The 22,406-nt window shown below is 36.0% G+C and overlaps 1 protein-coding gene across 2 annotated transcripts in view; it reads right to left on the bottom strand.

The window, feature by feature from the left end:
- Window positions 1-5,232: 5,232 nt before the first annotated feature.
- Window positions 5,233-22,406, bottom strand: part of LOC127841919 (LRP2-binding protein-like) — a 30,850-nt gene continuing 13,676 nt past the window's right edge. The window contains exons 4-9 of one of the 2 annotated variants that reach the window (XM_052371058.1): window positions 21,371-21,394; window positions 14,565-14,710; window positions 13,490-13,647; window positions 12,930-13,101; window positions 12,460-12,625; window positions 5,233-7,268 (exon numbers count right to left, since the gene is read on the bottom strand). In XM_052371058.1, coding sequence (XP_052227018.1) covers window positions 7,203-7,268; window positions 12,460-12,625; window positions 12,930-13,101; window positions 13,490-13,647; window positions 14,565-14,710; window positions 21,371-21,394 — 732 coding nt within the window. In that variant the 3' untranslated portion in view covers window positions 5,233-7,202. The remainder of the gene's footprint in view (window positions 7,269-12,459; window positions 12,626-12,929; window positions 13,102-13,489; window positions 13,648-14,564; window positions 14,711-21,370; window positions 21,395-22,406) is intronic. The other variant, XM_052371059.1, reaches the window with a different exon arrangement.

Genomic DNA, 22,406 nt, shown 5'->3' with positions numbered 1-22,406 from the left:
GCCGGCGGAGCCCCGGTGCGTGATCAGGCATCTACCGGGATGAACCGGGGCCATACCGGGATGAACCGGTGCTCCACCGGGATGAACAGTAGACGACCGGGGACAACCGGGGCTCCACCGGTAAAATATTACAATGTTTAATACCTCCGAGATGAACCGCGAGTCACCGGTAAGGACCGACAACGACCGGCGTGGCACTGTGAACAACCGGGACTGCACCTGTACGGCACCATAGCTCCACCGGGACCCAAACAGACCCCGGCAGAGCTACGGGGAGCCTGGTGAATGCCGACAGAGTCCCGGTTTAGCTACGGTACATAATTAAACCGGCGCTCTGACGGTTCCATCCCGGTTGTGTCTACATTGTCCGAAGGTACCACTGGCTCGGGAAATATCTGACAATGGGCGTGTTAATTCGTGATATCTTTCGCACAGGACTTTCTGTCACTGTAGATTTTGTCGGAATTATCAATTTGCCAGAAACCGGATTGGATGTAATATTTCAGCATACTTTTTAATGTCGCCACCCATAATATTGAACGTGCTATTTCTGTATTGTACACCTGGTGCAGTGTCACAAGGCATCTCCCACATAAAGGGAACCTTTTCGTTTGGATGCTCATGCGCACAATTAAGCACAGCATCTTTTGCACTGGAAAATGGTAGTCTGCAGTAACTGCAAACTGCATGTGATATGTCCTGAAAAGGATACAGAGACTTCGTTGAGTAACCTATACATTATATTTGTACTTCGTAGCACAACCAATACATACTCTGTGCGAAACCTATACATAAAGCGACATGTAATTTCCTTCAAAACAAAGCATTTGAATAATTAAAATACATGTTCGTAACCGTGTTTGTACTTTAAAATGTGTAATGTACAATGAATCAAAGTAACATGTAGTTTTATTCGATTTAAGTTACCGTAATTGGCTATTTTAACATAATAACCACCTTATGCATTGCTTCAAATCAAAATATTTCGATTTTACCTCAAAATAAATGTACAGGCTGAAACTACGCACATTTGTTATTAGTTTGTTATTGAAAATAAGTACCTACCATTACTGGATGTTCCGTTCTCTAATCCATAAACACCAGAAAAGATGAAACTCACCTGATTAAGTAGTGTATGTACACAATGTTTTCGTAGTAAAACATATACCCGACTTCGTAGCGAAACGGACTACGCTTATACCTCGTCAGCCCCCAGTGGCTCCATATACAAAAGTATTCCGGAAAAATGGAGAACTCCAAAACAATATCGAACCCTCTGTCTACAGCGGAGGATAACAAAACGTACAATTCATGTTGATATCAAGCTCGATCACAAACTGTATTAAGCCTCAGGCCTGGTGGATTTGTTATTTACTATCAGACAATAGTGTCATACAGGGAAAGTTTTTCTTTAGATTTTGTATCTGAATAATACGTTTCCTGTGTTGTCATCTATCATCTGATAGTAACAACAAAGTAGAGCAAGTAAGTCAAGTTGAGCAAAACATGATTACACTCAGAAGTTAATTTTTATTTCGGACTGAAAGCTAACAAAAAACTTATTTTTTATTTCACACATTAAAACAGTCATTTGACAATATGCTCGTTCACTTACAAAGTTGATTTTAAAGTCTTGTATTGTTGGAGGATTTCTTCTACAATTCTTAAGTTAAAAAATAAAAATTTTGTTCTGAAAAAGATTTTTGTTTATTTTAACAATATTGTGGATTTCATAAACTGCACCTAACACCAAACCAAAAACGCTATGTAAAAAACTTATATAAATACATCCTAACTTAGTAAGGTTACACACAAAAGATCTGTAGAGACACAATAATCACAGGTTTGCTTTGATGCTTTGGTAATTCCTTATGTATGTACAAGTGTTCAAAGATTAACCTAAACACACACCAAAATTGTTAGTAGAAAGAACCAGATGAGAGCACAAATAAATCTACACACACAAAACAAAACAACTAAACTATTGACTTAATGAATTGTGCGTCAAATTTCAATATGTATTTGCACGGACTCTAGATGACATAAATATACGCTCCGTGGTATTTGGCAACTAAAAAAAGAAACTAAGCATGGAACACAGAAAAAAAAGAGTTGACACCAAAATTAGAACTTGTGTAAGGCTGCAATACCAGTACATATACTTAAAATTAACTGAGAAATTAAGAAGGATACATAGTATTGAGATTTCTTTTTTTAGTCACTGCAGTTGTTTCTATCTTAAAAGTTGTACTCTTAATGTAATAGTTAATTCAGAGTGTAAAATGACATGAAAACATATGCATTTGTGCATATTTTCATACATCAGAAGTACAACTAACAATTTACATTTTAAAAGAATGATGCAGGGTCTAATAATTTATCTAAACAAGTACTAGTTCATAGAAATATTACAATTTCACAAACACCAACCGATTTCCCATAACTTCAATCTTTCAACAATCTAAATAGCATGCTGTTGTGATGACAAGTGGAATCCATAACAATTATCATATGATTTTATCATCAGTCAAAATGATAAAAAGTGTATACAACATGTATGAACAATGATTCTGGTGTTTCCTATTTATTAAAAATTAGTGTTATGTTAACAAATATATCAGAAAATAACCAGGAATGTACTCTTGGAATACTCACAACAAGTTAGTCCTAAACCTCAATTCAAGGGTTGAATGTGCAACAATTGTATACCATACACTTTTGGAAATATTTACTAATTTTGGGCTGAATTTAAACAACAATTTACACCCGCATGTGAAACTACTGTATCTAAAAGGGAAATATTGAGCAAAAGTTTCACAATGAACCCTTTCAATGAAAAAGATCCCTTCTCAGAACATCTGATCTTTATCGTAAATAATCACTGCTTTTAAAAAACCAACACACAAAGTAGGGATCTTCTTGCTCTTAATAACATTTAATCACTTATTTTGTTTATCCACATCAAGAGTAATTAATTGATATAAACCTTTGTTTATGCATAAACCAATTTATTATAAAAACAATCATCTTGAACTATTCAATAATTATGTTTTGATCCTCTGATACCAAAATATGTTCAACGCATCAATTTTACTAAATAAATATGGTAAATAAAACAACCAGACGTATTCAACGACTAACCAGAAACCATTACAACTTTAATGAATTATTCCCCTCTTCAGATGAAACCATATGCATTTTTAAAACCATATGAATCCTAAATCCAAAATCATCTATCCTTCAAATAAAAATAAATTATTCCCCCATATGCAAAACAACCAATACATCACATGCTTTACATATTAAATACCAAATACATGGTTACAAATGGATAATTATTGTAAAAATCACAGCAAACGTACAAGATCTGTTTACAAAAAAAGCTTCACTAATCTACAAATACATGTATTACAAATGTATGTGTACAAGTATATAAATAATGCATAAAAAGTAAAAGTTTATATAATACACTATAATAAAAAATCACTTTTTTACCAGACTCAAGCTTTTAAAGATTGGATGGAATTAAATTGTTGAACACAATCATGGAAGAGACCATGGTCCCCACTGCGCTCAAAACAAAACCACCAGACAACAGCTGACAAAGAGGGAAACAACAAGCCCCAAGACAGGGAAATATTGCATTTTAGTTAAATAAACCTAAAACTAAGCTATTGGTATTTTAGAATATTTTGTTGAAATATTTATACTTGCTATTGTACTATTCCCATTCTTAATTTAATTTTAAATCCTTCTAAACATTTTTGGACATAAAAACAACTCTGTTTAGCAATAATGTTACGAGCGCCAGATTTTTAACAGTGAAAATGATAATGAGGCCACATTCACAATCAAAACATTCAAACAGACACATTCATACTGGTACATTAAGTATTTCTCCATTTATTAACTGTCTAATTTTCAAGATAAATGATCAGTTGTCAACGTTTTGAAAAACATCACATTTTCTATTTTTATTTGAAAATTAAAAAACACTTTTCAACAATTTATTAGGCTTTAATTTGCAGAAAAGATAACAGAAATGATATAAACAAAACATTAAAAGAAACATGCACCTTGTCCTAATTATAAAAAAACCCAAATGTATAACATTATTCAGACACATCCTAAGCTTTATTCAATATTATTTCAAAAAAACTGTAGTTGAAAATAAACAAGTCATGAAATGCCAAATTGTCTTTTCTTATTTTTCTTGGACAATAATTTATTATTTATTAATTGGCTAACTGTCAAGTGATTTATTCTGTAAATACACACATTTTATAGTAAACAAAATCCATCCAAGTCAACTAAACATTTACATTAAGTAAATGTTGGTATTATGCAAACTGTATATGTAATTTCAAACTGTTGTTAATAATACCGTAATTTTAAATATTATTTAAGAAAATATTATCAACAACTGTTTACAAGGTGTTATAATTTGTAAGATGTGCAATTTCTGGGGAGCAGTTGTAAATAATGAACTGAATCACACATTTGAAAATAATTAACTATATACCCCCCCCCCCCCCCCCCTTGACTAGTTCTTTTATCAATACTTGAAAATTTGAATACAGCAATTCAAAAAATTGCAACCTCTCAAATTAACTCCATTCTTCTGTAACTGTATATGTAATTTCAAACTGTTGTTAATAATACCGTAATTTTAAATATTATTTAAGAAAATATTATCAACAACTGTTTACAAGGTGTTATAATTTGTAAGATGTGCAATTTCTGGGGAGCAGTTGTAAATAATGAACTGAATCACACATTTGAAAATAATTAACTATATACCCCCCCCCCCCCCTTGACTAGTTCTTTTATCAATACTTGAAAATTTGAATACAGCAATTCAAAAAATTGCAACCTCTCAAATTAACTCCATTCTTCCACTCACATTCTCTACACATGTATTAGCAATAAATCAAAATATGTAATCATAATGTGCTCAAATAAACGGATGCCTTTTTTTCTACATTTTTATATTTTTGTGTTTTATTCAACAAGGAAACAATGTTCTATCTGTAAATGATCAACATGAAACAGACCACTGTAAAATAACACGCAGTCTTAATTTCAATTAATAACAAAACACACTGACAATAATTTCACACAAGTTCATATATAAGCTTGATGTGAAGCATTATCAATAAAAGCTGCGCCATGAGCGCATGATACGCCCGTCGTTCGCCAATGAAGTAGTAAGGTAATAAATAACCCTTTGAATAATTTTTTTACTTCAGTTTATTTGTATTTGAATACATGGTTTATTTTATAAGTACATGAGCATGGAAATCACGAAATTTTGACGAACAAAGTCCCATAACTCTGGAACGACAATTCAGAATTCCGTCAAAAACGAAAGGGGATCAGGGTTTATCAATATTAAGATTGTGTTGAAATTTGAAAAAAATCCATCGAAGGATATTTGAGCTACAGTAGGACATTCAATGAAATCACGAAATTTTGACGAACAAAGTCCCATAACTCTGGAACGACAATTCAGAATTCCGTCAAAAACGAAAGGGGATCAGGGTTTATCAATATTAAGATTGTGTTAAAATTTGAAGAAAATCTGTCAAAGGATATTTGACGTAGTGTACGACATTAACAGACGGACGGACGGACGGACGGACGGACAGACGGACGCGGGGTATACCATAATACGTCCCGTCATAGACGGGCGTTGAAATTTGAAAAAAATCCATCGAAGGATATTTGAGCTACAGTAGGACATTCAATGAAATCACGAAATTTTGACGAACAAAGTCCCATAACTCTGGAACGACAATTCAGAATTCCGTCAAAAACGAAAGGGGATCAGGGTTTATCAATATTAAGATTGTGTTAAAATTTGAAGAAAATCTGTCAAAGGATATTTGACGTAGTGTACGACATTAACAGACGGACGGACGGACGGACGGACGGACAGACGGACGCGGGGTATACCATAATACGTCCCGTCATAGACGGGCGTATAAAAAATCCATCGGGGGATATTTGAGCTACGGTAGGATACATGAACAACAATAACATTTAAGGTCACAGTGACCTTGACCTTAGAATGAATGACCTTGAAATGACCAGTGGTCATCTAAGTGTGCTTGCAAACCTTCATGTCAAGTTTGAAGACTCTATGTCCAAGCATACCAAAGTTATAACAATTTTAACATTTTAACATTTAAGGTCACAGTGACCTTGTGTGACCTTGACCTTAGAATGAATGACCTTATAATGACCAGTGGTCATCTAAGTGTGCTTGCAAACCTTCATGTCAAGTTTGAAGACTCTATGTCCAAGCATACCAAAGTTATAACAATTTTAACATTTTAACATTTAAGGTCACAGTGACCTTGACCTTCAAATGAATGACATTGAAATGACCAGTGGTCATCTTCTAGTACTGGCCAATCTTTATTTCAAGTTTGAAGACTCTAGGTACAAGCATACCAAAGTTATAACATGAAATAAGAACTTTAACATTTTTACATTCAAGGTCACAGTGACCTTGACCTTCAAATGAATGACCTTGAAATGTCCAGGGGTTACTTACTAGTTCTGGCCAACCTTCATGTCAAGTTTCAAGACTCTAGGTCCAAGCATACCAAAGTTATAACAACTTTAACATTTTTACATTCAAGGTCACAGTGACCTTGACCTTCAAATGAATGACCTTGAAATGTCCAGTGGTTACTTACTAGTTCTGGCCAACCTTCATGTCAAGTTTCAAGACTCTAGGTCCAAGCATACCAAAGTTATAACAACTTTAACATTTTTATATAGCTACAGTAGGACATTCAATGAAATCACGAAATTTTGACGAACAAAGTCCCATAACTCTGGAACGACAATTCAGAATTCCGTCAAAAACGAAAGGGGATCAGGGTTTATCAATATTAAGATTGTGTTAAAATTTGAAGAAAATCTGTCAAAGGATATTTGACGTAGCGTACGACATTAACAGACATACGGACGGACAGACGGACGGACGGACAGACGGACGCGGGGTATACCATAATACGTCCCGTCATAGACGGGCGTATAAAAACCAATAACAAAATCATGGAATAAAATCAGCAGAGATGCCTGTATTTATTGGCAGCTTTACACAACAAGTTAGTTTGTTCTTTTCATAAAAATAAATATAGACAAATACGAAGCGATTGAGTTGCCCCATACCCCTGACATTTGTCTTCCTACATGAGCCCGTGCTGAGTCTTAGTCTGGAGACTGGCGCATACTTCCGGGTCAAAGTGGTAACACTGAAACAAGAATATGTGCATGTGTTAAAAGAGGACCTGCGTTGTTTACTAGATTAAACTCCTTCACAATTATGACAATTGAATGGTACAAAAATAATCAAAGCTAAAGTGACCAGCAACCAAACTCCAATGTGATGGGATATAGAACATATCCCTGATTCAGAGATAAAAATTATAGAGAACTGACCCATAGATACTCAAGCGAGAATTGAGTTGACTGATCTAGCAATACTTTCATATTAGCATAATCACAAGAGCTCTCACCCCAGCCCGCTTGACTATTCAAGTGCTTGACAGTATAACGTAAGCCATCATGGAGAGGGGGGGGGGGTATAATGTGGGTGTGTGATCATTTAATAGATGATCTTTCAAAATAAAAAAACAATTTTTTTTTGGGGGGGGGGGGTTGGGGGTGAGTGGGGGGAGAATAATGTGGGTGTGTGATCTTTTAATAGATGATCTTTCAAAAATAAGAATTTTTTTATTTTTTTTTTCTGGGGGGGCGCGGGGGATGGTTTGGGTGGAGTGCATTGTGGTATGTCAGGTAAGTGTTGTTTTGTCAAAGTTTAACATAGATTTATCAATAATATGCATATTCTAAGTATAAAAGGGGCCATCATTCTGTCAAAATGCTTGATACAGTTGTCTGCTCTTGTTTATAGGTTGGGGTCATGATGGTAAACAAGTATGCAAAATATGAAAGCAATATGTCAAGGGACATTAAAAATATTTGGGGTAGTACGCAAACTTTAACATTTGCACGCTCATGGAAACGCCAACGGAAACGCCAACGCCAACGTGAGTAGAATAGCTATTTTTCATATATAATAGTCGAGCTAAAAATCTATTAACTTTGAATCCTTGGAAATAAAACCTAGGGCAAATATGTTCATCTATAGGTAACTGTATGGTTGAGCTACCTATATATTTGTTTGCAGGTAAAATAAGGATAATTAACCAAAATATTCCAGCATATGCCCCCATTGAACTCCTTGTCAGTATTTACAAATGGGCCAATTTGCATCAGTCCAATTAAAAAAAGATTCAAGGTCAAAATGATGTCAGATGATGTGGAGGTGTTGAAAGTCTTCTTGGAAAACATCCATATAAGTCCACAAGTAAGTACATGTCATGGTTAAAATGAGATTAGGTGATGTGTGTGTGTTGATAGTAATTAAAGACACAATCCATGCAAGTATCAAAGCTTTTAAAATAGCATTATTGATGTCAGATGAAATGCATGGTTTTGGGTTACCCCAAAATATTGATCTTCTTAATGAGTCTGGTCAGGTGATGTGGGTGTGCAAGTATCAAAGCTTTGTAGGTAGCATAATTGATGTAAGTTGAAACACCAAGAATTTTCACCTTCTTAATAAGTCTTATGTGAAGGTCAGAATAAGGTCAGGTAATATGATGATAGTGTTCAAAGACACCATCCATGCATGTATCTAACCATGGAAGATGAAATATTGATGTTAAACAAAATGTTGTTTTTGGTTAACCTTGTGTAGGTTAAAAAAACCGGATAAGCCATAACCAAAACAAGAGGGCCAAGATGGCCCTAGTTCGCTCACCTGAGAGGAGTCGGTTCATTCAATCTTTACCTAATGTCAAACATGACCTAGATATTGACCAGACAAACATCCTGGTCAAGTTTCATCATTATTGAACCGAAACTCTGGCGTAGGGAGTGTTTTTGTTTTTGTAAGATTTGAAATGGTGACCTATATTTTGAGATGACCCCCCAAACATCAAACTTTGCTTACAAGGATTTTGTATAATATAATGAAAATTTGGAAAATCTAAGGGCAATAATTATTGCATTAATTATGTGATTTTGCTCATCATCAAACTTGACTGAGATCTTTCAGCAACTTTGATAAAAAATGCTTGAGAAATGTGAATGCTAGAGTGTTTACAAACCAAATGTGGACGGACGGACAGCGGACAAAGACCAATCCTAAAACCTCACCTGAGCAATCAGGTGAGCTAAAAAGCGTTTCACCAGTCTGAGCCATTTTCCAACTTGTCCAATAAATCAATAAAACCAATGTACTGACTAAGTTTTACGATGATTAGGCAAAAAATGTGACTTCTATAGTGTAAGATCACAAGGTTTCTCTCTATAATAGTCACATAAGGAAAACTGCCCACCCCCCTGGCAGCCATGTTTATTGACCCATCAGGACCATTTGCACACTCACCTGAGATTTATATAAATCAAATCTATTCACCAAGTTTCATGATGATTGGGCAAAAAATGTGACTTCTAGAGTGTTCACAAGCTTTTTTTTACTATATAAATATAAGAAAACTGCCCCCCCCCGGCAGCCACGTTATTCAACTGACCGGAACCATTTTCCAACTCGACTCTCGTATCATTGAAACAAATGTTCTGACCAAATTTCATGAAAATTGGGCAAAAATGTGACTTCTAGAGTGTTCACATGTTTTCACTATATACATATAGAGAAAAATGCTCCGCCCACTTGCGGCCATGTTTTTTCACCAATCTGGACCATTTTCGAACTCGTCCGACATATCAATTAAACCAATGTTTTGATTAACTTTCATGATGATTGGGCAAAAATTGTGACTTCTAGAGTGTTTACAAGGTTTCTCTAAAGCCATATAAGGAAAACTGCCCCGCCCACTGGCGGCCATGTTTTTCAATGGACCGGAACCACTTTTGAACTCAACCAACATATCATTAACACAGACATATAGACAAAGTGACATGAAGATTGGGCATTAAATGTGACTTCTACAGTGTTTACAAGCTTTTTTTTTTTTTTGACCTAGTGACCTAGTTTTTGACCCAACATGACCCAGTTTCAAACTCGATTGAGATTTAATTGGGACAAATCTTCTGACCAAGTTTCATGAAGATCGGACAATAAATGTGGCCTCTAGAGTGTTTACAAACAAATGTGGACGGACGGACGACAGACAAAGACCAGTCCCAAAAGCTCACCTGAGCAATCAGGTGAGCTAAAAACAAGAGCTGTCACCATAGTATGACATATGCCCCCTATAAACGCTTTGATAGAAGTTATAGCATTTTTTGAAACCTAAACGCAGATTTCGAAACCTAAATGCCGACCCTAAGTTCAAGGTCACAGGGGTCAAAATGTGTGTGCGTATGGAAAGGCCGTGTCCATATACACATGCATACCAAATTTGAAGGTTATATCTCAAGGGACATAGAAGTTATGAGCATTTTTCGAAACCTAAACTCAGATTTCAAAACTTACACGCGGACCCTAAGTTCAAGGTCAAGGTCACAGGGGTAAAAAATTGTGTGTGTAAGGAAAGGCCTTGTCCATATACACATGCATACCAAATATGAAGGTTATATCTCAAGGGACATAGAAGTTAAGAGCATTTTTAGAAACCTAAACACAGATTTCGAAACCTAAATGCAGACCCTAAGTTCAAGGTCAAGGTCACAGGGGTAAATTTTTTTGTGCATATGGAAAGGCCTTGTCCATATACACATGCATACCAAATATGAAGGTTATATCTCAAGGGACATAGAAGTTATGAGCATTTTTCAAAACCTAACCGCATATTTTGAAACCTAAACGTGGACCCTAAGTTCAAGGTCAAGGTCACAGGGGAAAAAAAAAATTGCGTATGGAAAGGCCTTGTCCATATACACATGCATATCAAATATGAAGGTTATATCTCAAGGGACATAGAAGTTATGAGCATTTTTCTAAACATAAACGCAGATTTTGAAACTTAAACGCGGACCCTATTTCAAGGTCAAGGTCACAGGGGTAGAATTTTTTTGTGCGTATGGAAAGGCCTTGTCCATATACACATGCATACCAAATATGAAGGTTATATCTCAAGGGACATAGAAGTTATGAGCATTTTTCGAAACCTTTACGCAGATTTAGATGGAAAGGCCTTGTCCATATACACATGCATACCAAATATGAAGGTTATATCTAAAGGGACATTGAAGTTATGAGCATTTTTCGAAACCTAAACGCAGATTTTTAAACCTAAACGCGGACCCGAAGTTCAAGGTCAAGGTCACAGGGGTTAAAAAATTGTGTGCGTATGGAAAGGCCTTGTCCATATACACATGCATACCAAATATGAAGGTTATATCTCAAGGGACATATGAGCATTTTTGGAAACCTAAATGCAAAGTGTGATGGAAAGACGGACAGACAGACAGACGGACGGATGGACAGTCCGATCACTATATGCCCCCTTTTCTTCGAAAGGGGGCATAAAAACTTCCAACCTCAAATAACAATTAACACATAAATGAAACACAACATAACTGTATTATTATAAAAACATTAATAATCAAAGGGGAGTAACTATTGTATTCTTAAATGCAATATTTAGAAGAGTTGTCTCACATGTTACATGACCTTAATTCATGATTGTTTGCAAGCCTTTTTACCATATAAAAATAAGAAAAACTGCCACGTCCCCCTGGCAACCATGTTTTTCAACAGACCAGAACCATTTTCAAACTTAACTCAAGTATCTAGAAAACAAAAGTTCTGACAAAATTTCATGAAAATTAGGCCAAAAATGTGACTTCTAGAGTGTTGACATGTTTTCATTATATACATATTGAGAAAAATGCCCCGCCCACTGGCGGCCATGTTTTTTCACCGATCTGGACCATTTTCAAACTCGTCCGAGAAATCAATAAAACCAATGTTTTGACCAACTTTCATGATGATTTGGCAAAAATTGTGACTTCCAGAGTGTTTACAAGGTTTCTCTATAGCCAAATAAGGAAAACTGCCCCACCCACTGGCGGCCATGTTTTTCAACGGACCGGAAACACTTTTGAACTCAACCAACATATCATTAAGACAAACATTTTGACAAAGTTACATGAAGATTGGGCATGAAATGTGACTTCTACAGTGTTTACAAGTTTTTTCTTTTTTTTGTTTTAGTGACCTAGTTTTTGACCCAGCACAACCCAGTTTCGAACTCGACCGAGATTTCATTGGGACGAAGCTTCTGACCAAGTTTCATGAAGATCGGACAATAAATGTGGCCTCTAGAGTGTTTACGAACAAATGTTAACGGATGGACGGATGACGGACAAAGACCGGTCACAAAAGCTCACCTGAGCAATCAGGTGAGCTAAAAAGGTGGAAATTATTGTCCAATTATTTCACTCAACTGATAATTATCAGACTCCTACCCTAGAGTAGTATTTCTTGGCCTCGCCCTCATCCTTCTTTGTCCCGAGTCCCTCGTGAAGGCACCTTGCATAGTAGAAACATGACAGTGCGATACCCTTCCGTATGTACGAATGCAGGCAGTCAGTCTGCTGGGCAATCAGATCAATATCCGAAAGGCCAGACACCCTAAAAATGTAAGACAAAATAATCTCTTAGGCTCTTCCTTAAAAACAAAACTGATGCAATGTTGAAACTGACTGAAATTAAACATTTTGATTATTTAAAAAATAATTTAAGAGGGATAAGATAATAAAAATATAAATATAAAAAGAGTTTGAAAAGACTCTTTCACAATCATGGGCATTTCTACAAACATTGGCTAAATATTTCTTGTTGATATCTAAAACATCAATTAACCTTTCATATCCGAAATATGACATTGTTAACAAATACTTTAAATCAAGTTAATCACAACTCCAGATAATCCAACCTGGACGCCAGATCTGCAGCCTTGGTGTAGAGCTTACGCCGGTAGTAGTGAGCCACGAGGTTGCCCATGGCGTACACATTGCCCCGGTCTGCAGCACCCTTGAGACATACGTAGGCAGAGTCGGTGTCCCTACGTGCACCAACGCCATACTCGTACATGACACCTAGGGCCCCTGGTTACAGAGGAAAATGTTATATAATTAAACAAGTGAATGCATACAGTACAGGTAATGTGATTTTCAACACATTTTGGCAGAGTCTGCATTCTTAAGCAGACCTTGATAATTGTAGATCATGTTTGGTCTGATGGAATAAGCATTATTGAGACAAAAAACACTATGTTTAAAACAACAACAACATCAAAAACAGACCATGTAAAAAAATAATTATTATAAGCGTCATTAGATAATTACAAGAAGCTGTATACATATTGATTTTAATTATCACTTATAAGAAACAAGAGTCTTTATTCATAAGGAAAGAGATTTTTCACTAACATAAAAATCTCTCAATCCAACTGAGACATATATTTGAGCATTCGCTGCAAGATGTTTATTTTACCTTGCGACTCCAAGGATCCATTTCCGCAGGCCTCAGAGTGCCAGAAGAAGGCCTGTTTAAGGTCCAGGCTCTCCTCACGTGAGTAGAACATGCCCAATGTGGACTGGGCCTTTACACTGGCCTTGGGATTGCCATCATCTGCTGCCAGCAACCAGAACCTGTGAGGTAGAGGTGGAGACTGAAATCACCTTTCCAGTGTTTAAATTCAATTTTGCAGTGTTTGCATGGACCTTCTGGTCTTTGAATTTACCTTTCCAGTCTTTGAATTGACCTTTCCAGTCTTTGAATTCATCTTTCCAGTGCTTGCATTGACCTTTCCAGTGTTTGAATTCAACTTTCCAAAGTTTGACTTGACCTTTTCATTTACATTAACCATGTTTAATTGACCTTTCCAGTGTTTGCAAAGCCTTGCTTAAAGACATACAGCTCTCATCTGTTTGAAATCAAGTAAATGCAGAATTTAACCATTTGTCAACCATCAACTAATAAATCATGTTTTATTTTCTGCATTATATTTATGGTGTAATCAATCTATTTTTACACTTGAATTTGTTTCCTTTTGGTGTATTGCAACACATTTAGATAACACTTATCCCGATAATTTCATGTTTCTAAGCTGGACATATTATTGAAGGAGGTGGTGACATACATCTTGTTAAAAGCCCATCTCAAGGTGACTTTCTGCTCAGTCAAAACTCAGGTGGGCCTTTTGGGCCATGACTGCTCTATTGTTTTAATATTTGACTAGAAATTTCTAAGTTCAGACTTTCTAAAGTAGAGCTTGGTCACAAAAGTTACTCATACCCCCACAACACTTTATAGCTATGTTCAAGGGCAAATAACTCAAGAATGTGTGGATCAATGGCAGTTAAAAGGGGTCTTGCAAATTAAAAAATGAGTGATGACATATTTAAACTTTCAATTTAATTCCATGCAAAATGTAGAAGCAGTCTACCGCACAAACTGATAACATTTGAGGGAGACTAAATGACTGATACAGTTACTCCAGTAGACCGACCATCCTGGCACTGCATCTGTCATGCAAGTGCCCCCATTATACCACCACGGCACTTACTTCTCAGCTTCAGTATCTGATTGCCTGTCAACTCCATATCCCTGGAAGTATGCCCGGCCCAGGTTGAATTGAGCTGCATTGACCAAGTGCTTGGAACGCTTGTCTTCAGAGTGGGCTATCTTGCGAATGTAGCTTACAGCAGTTTTCTGCAAAAAGTATCAAACATCATCTGAGTTTATCTTTCACTTTTACCCAATAGTTTCGTTTGTTTGTTGTTGTTTGTGTAGTTATATTTAAATGAAACTTTGGTTTTATATATGAGATTCAGAAACATGGAAGAAACACAGTTTTAAAACATCAAAACAAACAAATCAATAAAAAGTATTAATACTGTTTTAAACACGTCATTACCTTGTCTTTTACTACTTGAATTAAAGATCAATTGGCAAATGTTTATTGAGATTATTGAAAATATGTCTTGTGTAAAACAAGAGAAAGACAGCAAAAAGATGGAACATTTCCAGAAAAACAAGGAAGGACATTAATATCAATGTGTTATCATTAATTGGGCCATTTGACAGAAAATACAAGATCCAAAAACAATTATGTGCTATACAAAAAAGTGATTGCGGAGAATCTGGCAGAAATTCGGAGAAATAAACACCTTTTGTGCCATTATCTTGCAACAGTTGATAATAAAACTGAGTTAATGCATAGAATCCCAATATATCTGCAAACAAAAATATCACTTAAGTATTGTCCACAATGCAGTGTCCCTAAACATTGGGCATCATATGTCCCTGGACAATAAATTTACTAGTGCATTGATTGGAATTGTTAGCTATACAAAGTTAAGAGTGCAAATGCAAGACAGACAATAAATACGCACTAAGTTGATTTCAGTGAAAATCTGAATGTATTCTTCATTTACACAGAGTCATTTCTGTGCAAATCACTGATATTTGTGGACTTTAAATGACACAGTGTTTAATGGCACAATATTTTATTTATACATACATGTCAACAGAGATAAGAAAGATCAGAATACAGCTATAAGCACTACAGACAAATAATATTGTATTGAATTTGGCAAGAAGCAAATTGTGTAAATCAATATCAATAGAGAACATTGCAAATAACCTCAGGTAGATAAAACATTGAGTGATATTCAATTGACTTTGTTCAAATGTGAGAGCAATCATATTAAAGATCTACTAAAAGTTAAAATGTTGATGTGGCTCTCCAAATATGATTATATTGTTCTTATCAAGGCAGCCCAAAAAAGTAAAATATATTTTACAAACCAGCTATGTTCGTAAACATATAATTGTAACTTATTTGCCTTTGCATTTACATACCAACTAAATAAAAGCCTTTTAACAAATGCACACAGAAGCATGAAACATTAAAACTTGTGTACATTATTGGCACACATAAGGTACATTATTCGCACACATAAGGTACATTATTGGCACACATAAGGTATTCATAGTTCATTAAAACTTGTGTACATTATTGGCACACATAAGGTACATTATTGGCACACATAAGGTACATGATTGGCACACATAAGGTACATTATTAGCACACATAAGGTATTCATAGTTCATTAAAACTTGTATACATTATTGGCACACATAAGGTATTCATAGTTCATTAAAACTTTTGTACATTATTGGCACACATAAGGTATTCATAGTTCATTAAAACTTGTGTACATTATTGGCACACATAAGGTATTCATAGTTCATTAAAACTTGTGTACACTATTGGCACACATACGGTCTTCATAGTTCATTAAAACTTGTTTACATTATTGGCACACATATGGTATTCATAGTTCATTAAAACTTGTGTACATTATTGGCACACATAAGGTCTTCATAGTTCATTTGTGGCCACTGGTTAGATATTATATGACTGGTGTAATAAATCAAGAGTTAATTGCAGTTTTCACTGAAAAGGGATATATGCAGTCACATTTGCCCATACATTTTGTTGGGTAAAATGACAATTACAATACCTTAATTCACAGTCATCATTAAATGTCTGGTTCGAGATTATATGATAATTTAGTGGAAACTTACATGACTGAAATAACAAATTAAACTTGAAATTATTTGGAATTTTTGGATATTTTTATATCATGAGGATATAAAATATTTAATTCTTAATGTTTAAGCATCCAGCATGAAATCTAAGGACTCAACATGACCAATAAAACAAGTGATTGCCAAGCAATATGGTCCCCTACCGGTGAAACTCCACCATTGTCAGAATTTTTTATGTTTTTTATTTTTTTATATTTGTTGCCATAGCAACCAGAATTCTTGATGAAGAAACAAAATGAAATGACGTGCATAATCTCCATATTGCCATCTATCCATGTTTCAAGTTTCATGAAAAAATATGAAGAACTTTTAAAGTTATCGCAGGATCCAGAAAAGTGTGACTGACTGACTGACACACAGAGCGCAAACCATTAGTCCCCTCCGGTTTCACCGGTAGGGAACAAAAAAGACACGCCTATGCAATAGTGTGACTTAATAGCCAACAGAAGAGCTCCTAACCAGACTGGACAATTGGCTTGGCTGGATACATGACATCAAAATGTTTTATAAGACCCATTTTTGCATTACTAAAGTAATTTATACTTTGTGTTCTGAAAGAATCATCACATGGCCATCAATTGGGCAGACAACTCTTGACACAGTTTACAAATATCATTGTAAGTTTGTAATCTTTATAAATCAGATTATTTATTAATCTTATCAATTAAGAACCATGCAGATGACAGGGATGGGGATATAAAGCAAACACAAATTCAAGTCTCAAGTATAACCCGTGATCCTGTAGTTGAAGAAATAAGTTAAGTATTGGATAAGATGTATGTAATGGCATCCAGGTTTAGATTTATGATGAACACCTTAAAAACCAAAGCATATACTAGTAGGTTATTTGTTGCTTTGATAATAGCACAGAGTATTTAAAACAAGAGCACCGCATAACGGGTGCCACGCTCTACTGCGAGTGCAGTTTTGAATAAATGAAAGCTTGTCAGAATTTTTTAATATTTTTTTTAGAGGTCACAGTGACCTTGACCTTTGACCTAGTGACCCAAAAATGGGTGTGGCATGTAGAACTCATCAAGGTGCATCTACATATGAAGTTTCAAAGTTGTAGGTGGAAGCACTTTGATTTTAGAGCAAATGTAAAGGTTTTAGCACGACGCCTGCGGACGGCTGACGGCGAGCTGGCTATGACAATACCTCGGGTTTTCTCCAAAAACAGCCGAGCTAAAAAACCAAGCAAATCAGTTTAAATTGATATCCCCTGCCAAATAAATTTTGTAAATGGATGAGTGCAAATCCCTTGATATATGGTATGTCATAAAACATAATAAAAAGAATCGTCATTGTTTTTATGAATGGCAATGCTTCTCAATCATATTTATAAACCCATGAAGTTCCATGTTGAAATCTTGTAGCATATTTGAGATAGCATTGAAAAGTTATATCATACAAAACAAGAGGGCCATGATGGCCCTGTATCGCTCCACTGTTTTTATGCGAAAAAAGCGTGCAATGTGCATGGGTTGAAATGTACTCAAGCATATGACTTTCTCTTTCTATCCCTCGTCCAACTGGGCGATTAAAGTTGGAAGGGTGAGCATTTTTATATATAAATTTGGCCACAGGGGCATAATTTGAACAAACTTGGTAGAGAACTATAAGATGTCACTACATACCAAATTTGGTAGCCCTAGGCCTATTGGTTATGGACAGGAAGATTTTTAAAGTTTGCACTAAAGAGGCTTTATATAAGCATATGTTCAGTTTTGTGACCCCTGAGGCAGAGTCAAATTTGAGCCCAGGGGAATAATTTGAACAAATTTGGTAGAGGACTATTAGATGTCACTACATACCAAATTTAGTAGCCCTAAGCTCTATAATCATGAACAAGAAGATTTTTAAAGTTTGCACAAAATAGGCCTTATTTAAGCATATGTTCATCTTTGTGACCCCCGGGACAGGGTCAAATTTGACCCCAGGGGCATAATTTGAAAAAACTTGTTAGAGAACTTTAAGATTTTAATACATACCAAATTTGGTAGAAATAGGCCCAATGGTTATGGACAGAAGATTTTTAAAGTTTGAACTAAATAGGCCCAATTTAAGTATAGGTTCATTTTTGTGACCCCTGGGGAATGGTCAAATTTGATCCCAGGGGCTTAATTTGAACAAACTTGGTAGAGGACTATTAGATGTCACTACATACCAAATTTGGTAGCCCTATGCCATACGGTTATGGACAAGTAGATTTTTAAAGTTTGCACAAAATAGGCCTTATTTAAGCGTATGTTCATTTTTGTGACCCCCAGGGCAGGGTCAAATTTGACCCCAGGGGCATAGTTTGAATAAACTAAGTACAGAACTATTAGATGTCACTACATACCAAATTTGGTAGCCCTAGGCCCTAAGGTTATGGACAAGAAGCTTTTTAAAGTTTGCACAAAATAGGCTTTATATAAGCATATGTTCATTTTTGTGACCCCTGGGGCAGTTTCAAATTTGACCCCAGGGCATAATTTGAACAAACTAAGAAGAGAACTATTACATGTCACTACATACCAAATTTGGTAGCCCTATGCACTTTTTTGCACTTGCCCGGGAGGACAACTTGATTATAAAATAACTTGCCTGGACCTAACTTTTACTTGCCAGGGGCAATAGGACAACTGTTAATGTTGAGCCCTGCTATGCCATACAGTTATGGACAGAAAGATTGTTAAAGTTTTCACAAAATAGGCCTTATATAAGCATATGTTCAATTTTGTGACCCCCTGGGCAGGGTCAAATGTGACCCCAGGGGCATAATTTAAAGAAATTTGGTAGAGGACTATTAGATGTCTCTACATACCAAATTTGATAGCCCTACGCCCAATGGTAATGGACGAAAGATTTGAAAAAATTCACAAAATAGGCCTTATATAGGCATATGTTAAATTTTGTGACCCCCTGGGCAGGGTCAAATTTGACCCCAGGGGCATAATTTGAAGAAATTTGGTAGAGGACTATTAGATGTCTCTACATACCAAATTTGATAGCCCTAGGCCCAATGGTTATGGACAAGAAGATTTTGAAACTTTTCACAAAATAGGCCTTATATAAGCAGATTTTCATTTTTTGTGACCCCTGGGGCAGGGTCAAATTTGACCCCAGGGGCATAATTTGAACAAATTTGAAAGAGGTTCACCCCAGGAACATTCCTGAGTAATTTCATCAGAATTGGACCAGTAGTTTAGGAGAAGAAGATGTTTTAAGGAAAAGTTAACGCACAGACGCACTCACGATGGACACAGGACCATGACATAAGCCCCGCTGGCCTTTGACCAGTGGAGCTAAAAACAACAATAGGAAATAACTCTAGGATAAAACAGTAAAGGGTTATGGTTCTTGTGCATGGCACTTCTTCCCAGTTATTTCTACACACTCATGACGTTTCACAGTGAAATGTTGTATCATATGTGAGATATAGCCCTTTAAAGTTCCAGAATACAAAAACAATAAAGGGCAATAACTCTAAATTAAAACAGTGAAGAGTTATGGTTCTTAAGCATGGCACTTCTCCTGATGAATATCTATACACCCATGAAGTTTCATGTTGAAGTCTTGCATGGTATCTGAGAAAAGATACATCATACTAAAACAACAATAAAGGTCAATAACTCTTATTAAAGAAAGTGTAGGGTTATGGTTCTGACAAACAGATGGACGAAGCCAATTCTGTACATCCCTCCGCCTTTGGCGAAGGATAAAAAACTACTAATAACAAAATAGTTTTTCTTTTCATGTTCAGTCACTTGGAAGGAAAGAATGTTAAAGTAGCAGAAAATATTTTTGAATAAACGCTACACTGTTTCATATACTAAAAGCAAACTAAACAAGGGCTGTTTGTAAAACATGCATGCCCCCCATTGTGTGAATATGTTTTTGTCACTGTGACCTTGACCTTTGACCTGGTGACCTGAAAATCAATAGGGGTCATCTGCCAGTCATGATCAATGTACCTATGAAGTTTCATGCTCCTAGCCATAAGCATTCTTGAGTTATCATCCGGACACCATTTTACTATTTTGGGTCACCGTGACCTTGACCTTTGACCTTGTGACCTCAAAATCAATAGGGGTCATCTGCGAGTCATGATCAATCTACCTATCAAGTTTCATGATCTTTGGCATATGCGTTCTTGAGTTATCATCCGAAAACCATTTACTATTTCGGGTCACCGTGACCTTGACCTTTGACCTAGTGACCTCAAAATCAATAGGGGTCATCTGCGAGTCATGATCAATCTACCAATTAAGTTTCATGATCCTAGGCGTATGCATTCTTGAGTTATCATCCGGAAACCATTTTACTATTTCGGGTCACCGTGACCTTGACCTTTGACCTAGTGACCTCAAAATCAATAGGGGTCATCTTCGAGTCATGATCAATCTTCCCATGAAGTTTCATGATTCTAGGCGTATGTTTTCTTGAGTTATCATTCAAAAACCATTTTACTATTTCGGGTCACCGTGACCTTGACCTTTGACCTAGTGACCTCAAAATCAATAGGGGTCATCTGCGAGTCATTATCAATGTACCTATGAAGTTTCATGATCCTAGGCCCAAGCGTTCTTGAGTTATCGTCTGACAACCACCTGGTGGACGGACAGACTGACCGACCGACAGACCGACCGACAGACCGACCGACCGACATGAGCAAAGCAATATACCCCCTCTTCTTCGAAGGGGGGGCATAATAAAATAAAATGCATAAATAGGAATACATCAAGTCTACAAAAAGTACACTAGCTGTACCTTCCTGGCTTCAGTCTTTCTAACCTACAAATAACATTCACAATGCAGCACCTATTCAGTTACATGGGAGACAGGGCTATTTCTAAGCGTTTTCCAGCATATTTAAGTACCAAAAAGTCATGTCTCTACTGATGATTGGTCTTATAGATATGAAAAATAATGGTGAACCTATTAGTATTCAGGATAGAAATAAAGATTTGAAGTTGTAACCCAATGAAACAAGTTTTACTTATCTTCTTTGTTCAGAACATTCCTGTTAACCCTTTCAGTGCGGGAACCGAATTTTAAAGTCCTTTGCAAACAGTTTGGATCCAGATGAGACGCCACAGAACGTGGCGTCTCATCAGGATCCAAACTGTTTGCTATTCTGATAGTATTCTCTGAAAAAAGTCGAAGAAAATGCTAATTTTAGAAATTCAGCAGACGACATTTTAGCAGACGACAAATTTCCCAGCATGCAAAGGGTTAATGTCCTACATGTACCATGTAGTGTATCTATAATGGTGTGATATTTTTCATGGCACATCGATATTTTTCCACAATTTCGGGGGATTGGACACTATTCTTCCTAATATCATGCTTAAATCTAATACTCCCCAATGCCGTGAAATAGCCCTGGGAGCCTTCTGCAATATTTCGGTCGATGGGGAAACATGAATACACACAATTATTACATAAGTATAAGATGTAAGAATAACAAATTTACAATATAAGCCACAGACTCATGCTAGCATCAGATATTTATATATATATTATTACACTTTTTTCAAAATAAGGAAAAAATGAAATTATTTTAAAACTGACTAAAAAACAGCAAAAATTAATGCACATTACTACATAGGATATCTACAAAGGCACTGATGTGGTATATGGATGCTTTTTAAAAAACAATACCAGGGTCTTGTATCTCGGTCCTTCCACTTAGTAAAGCAATGCTCTGAGCATGTTTATAATTCAGGAAAATCATAATTTCTTATACAGGGGTTTTTATCTGATTTTGGGGAAAGGGCCTGGCCTTTTTTGAGGGGAAAAAAAT

This window comes from Dreissena polymorpha, chromosome 8 (genome assembly GCF_020536995.1).
Source record: "Dreissena polymorpha isolate Duluth1 chromosome 8, UMN_Dpol_1.0, whole genome shotgun sequence".
Taxonomy (NCBI): Eukaryota; Metazoa; Mollusca; class Bivalvia; order Myida; family Dreissenidae; genus Dreissena; species Dreissena polymorpha.
The sequence above is the reverse complement of the archived record's forward strand: the minus strand, read 5'-3'. Positions and strand labels throughout refer to the sequence as shown.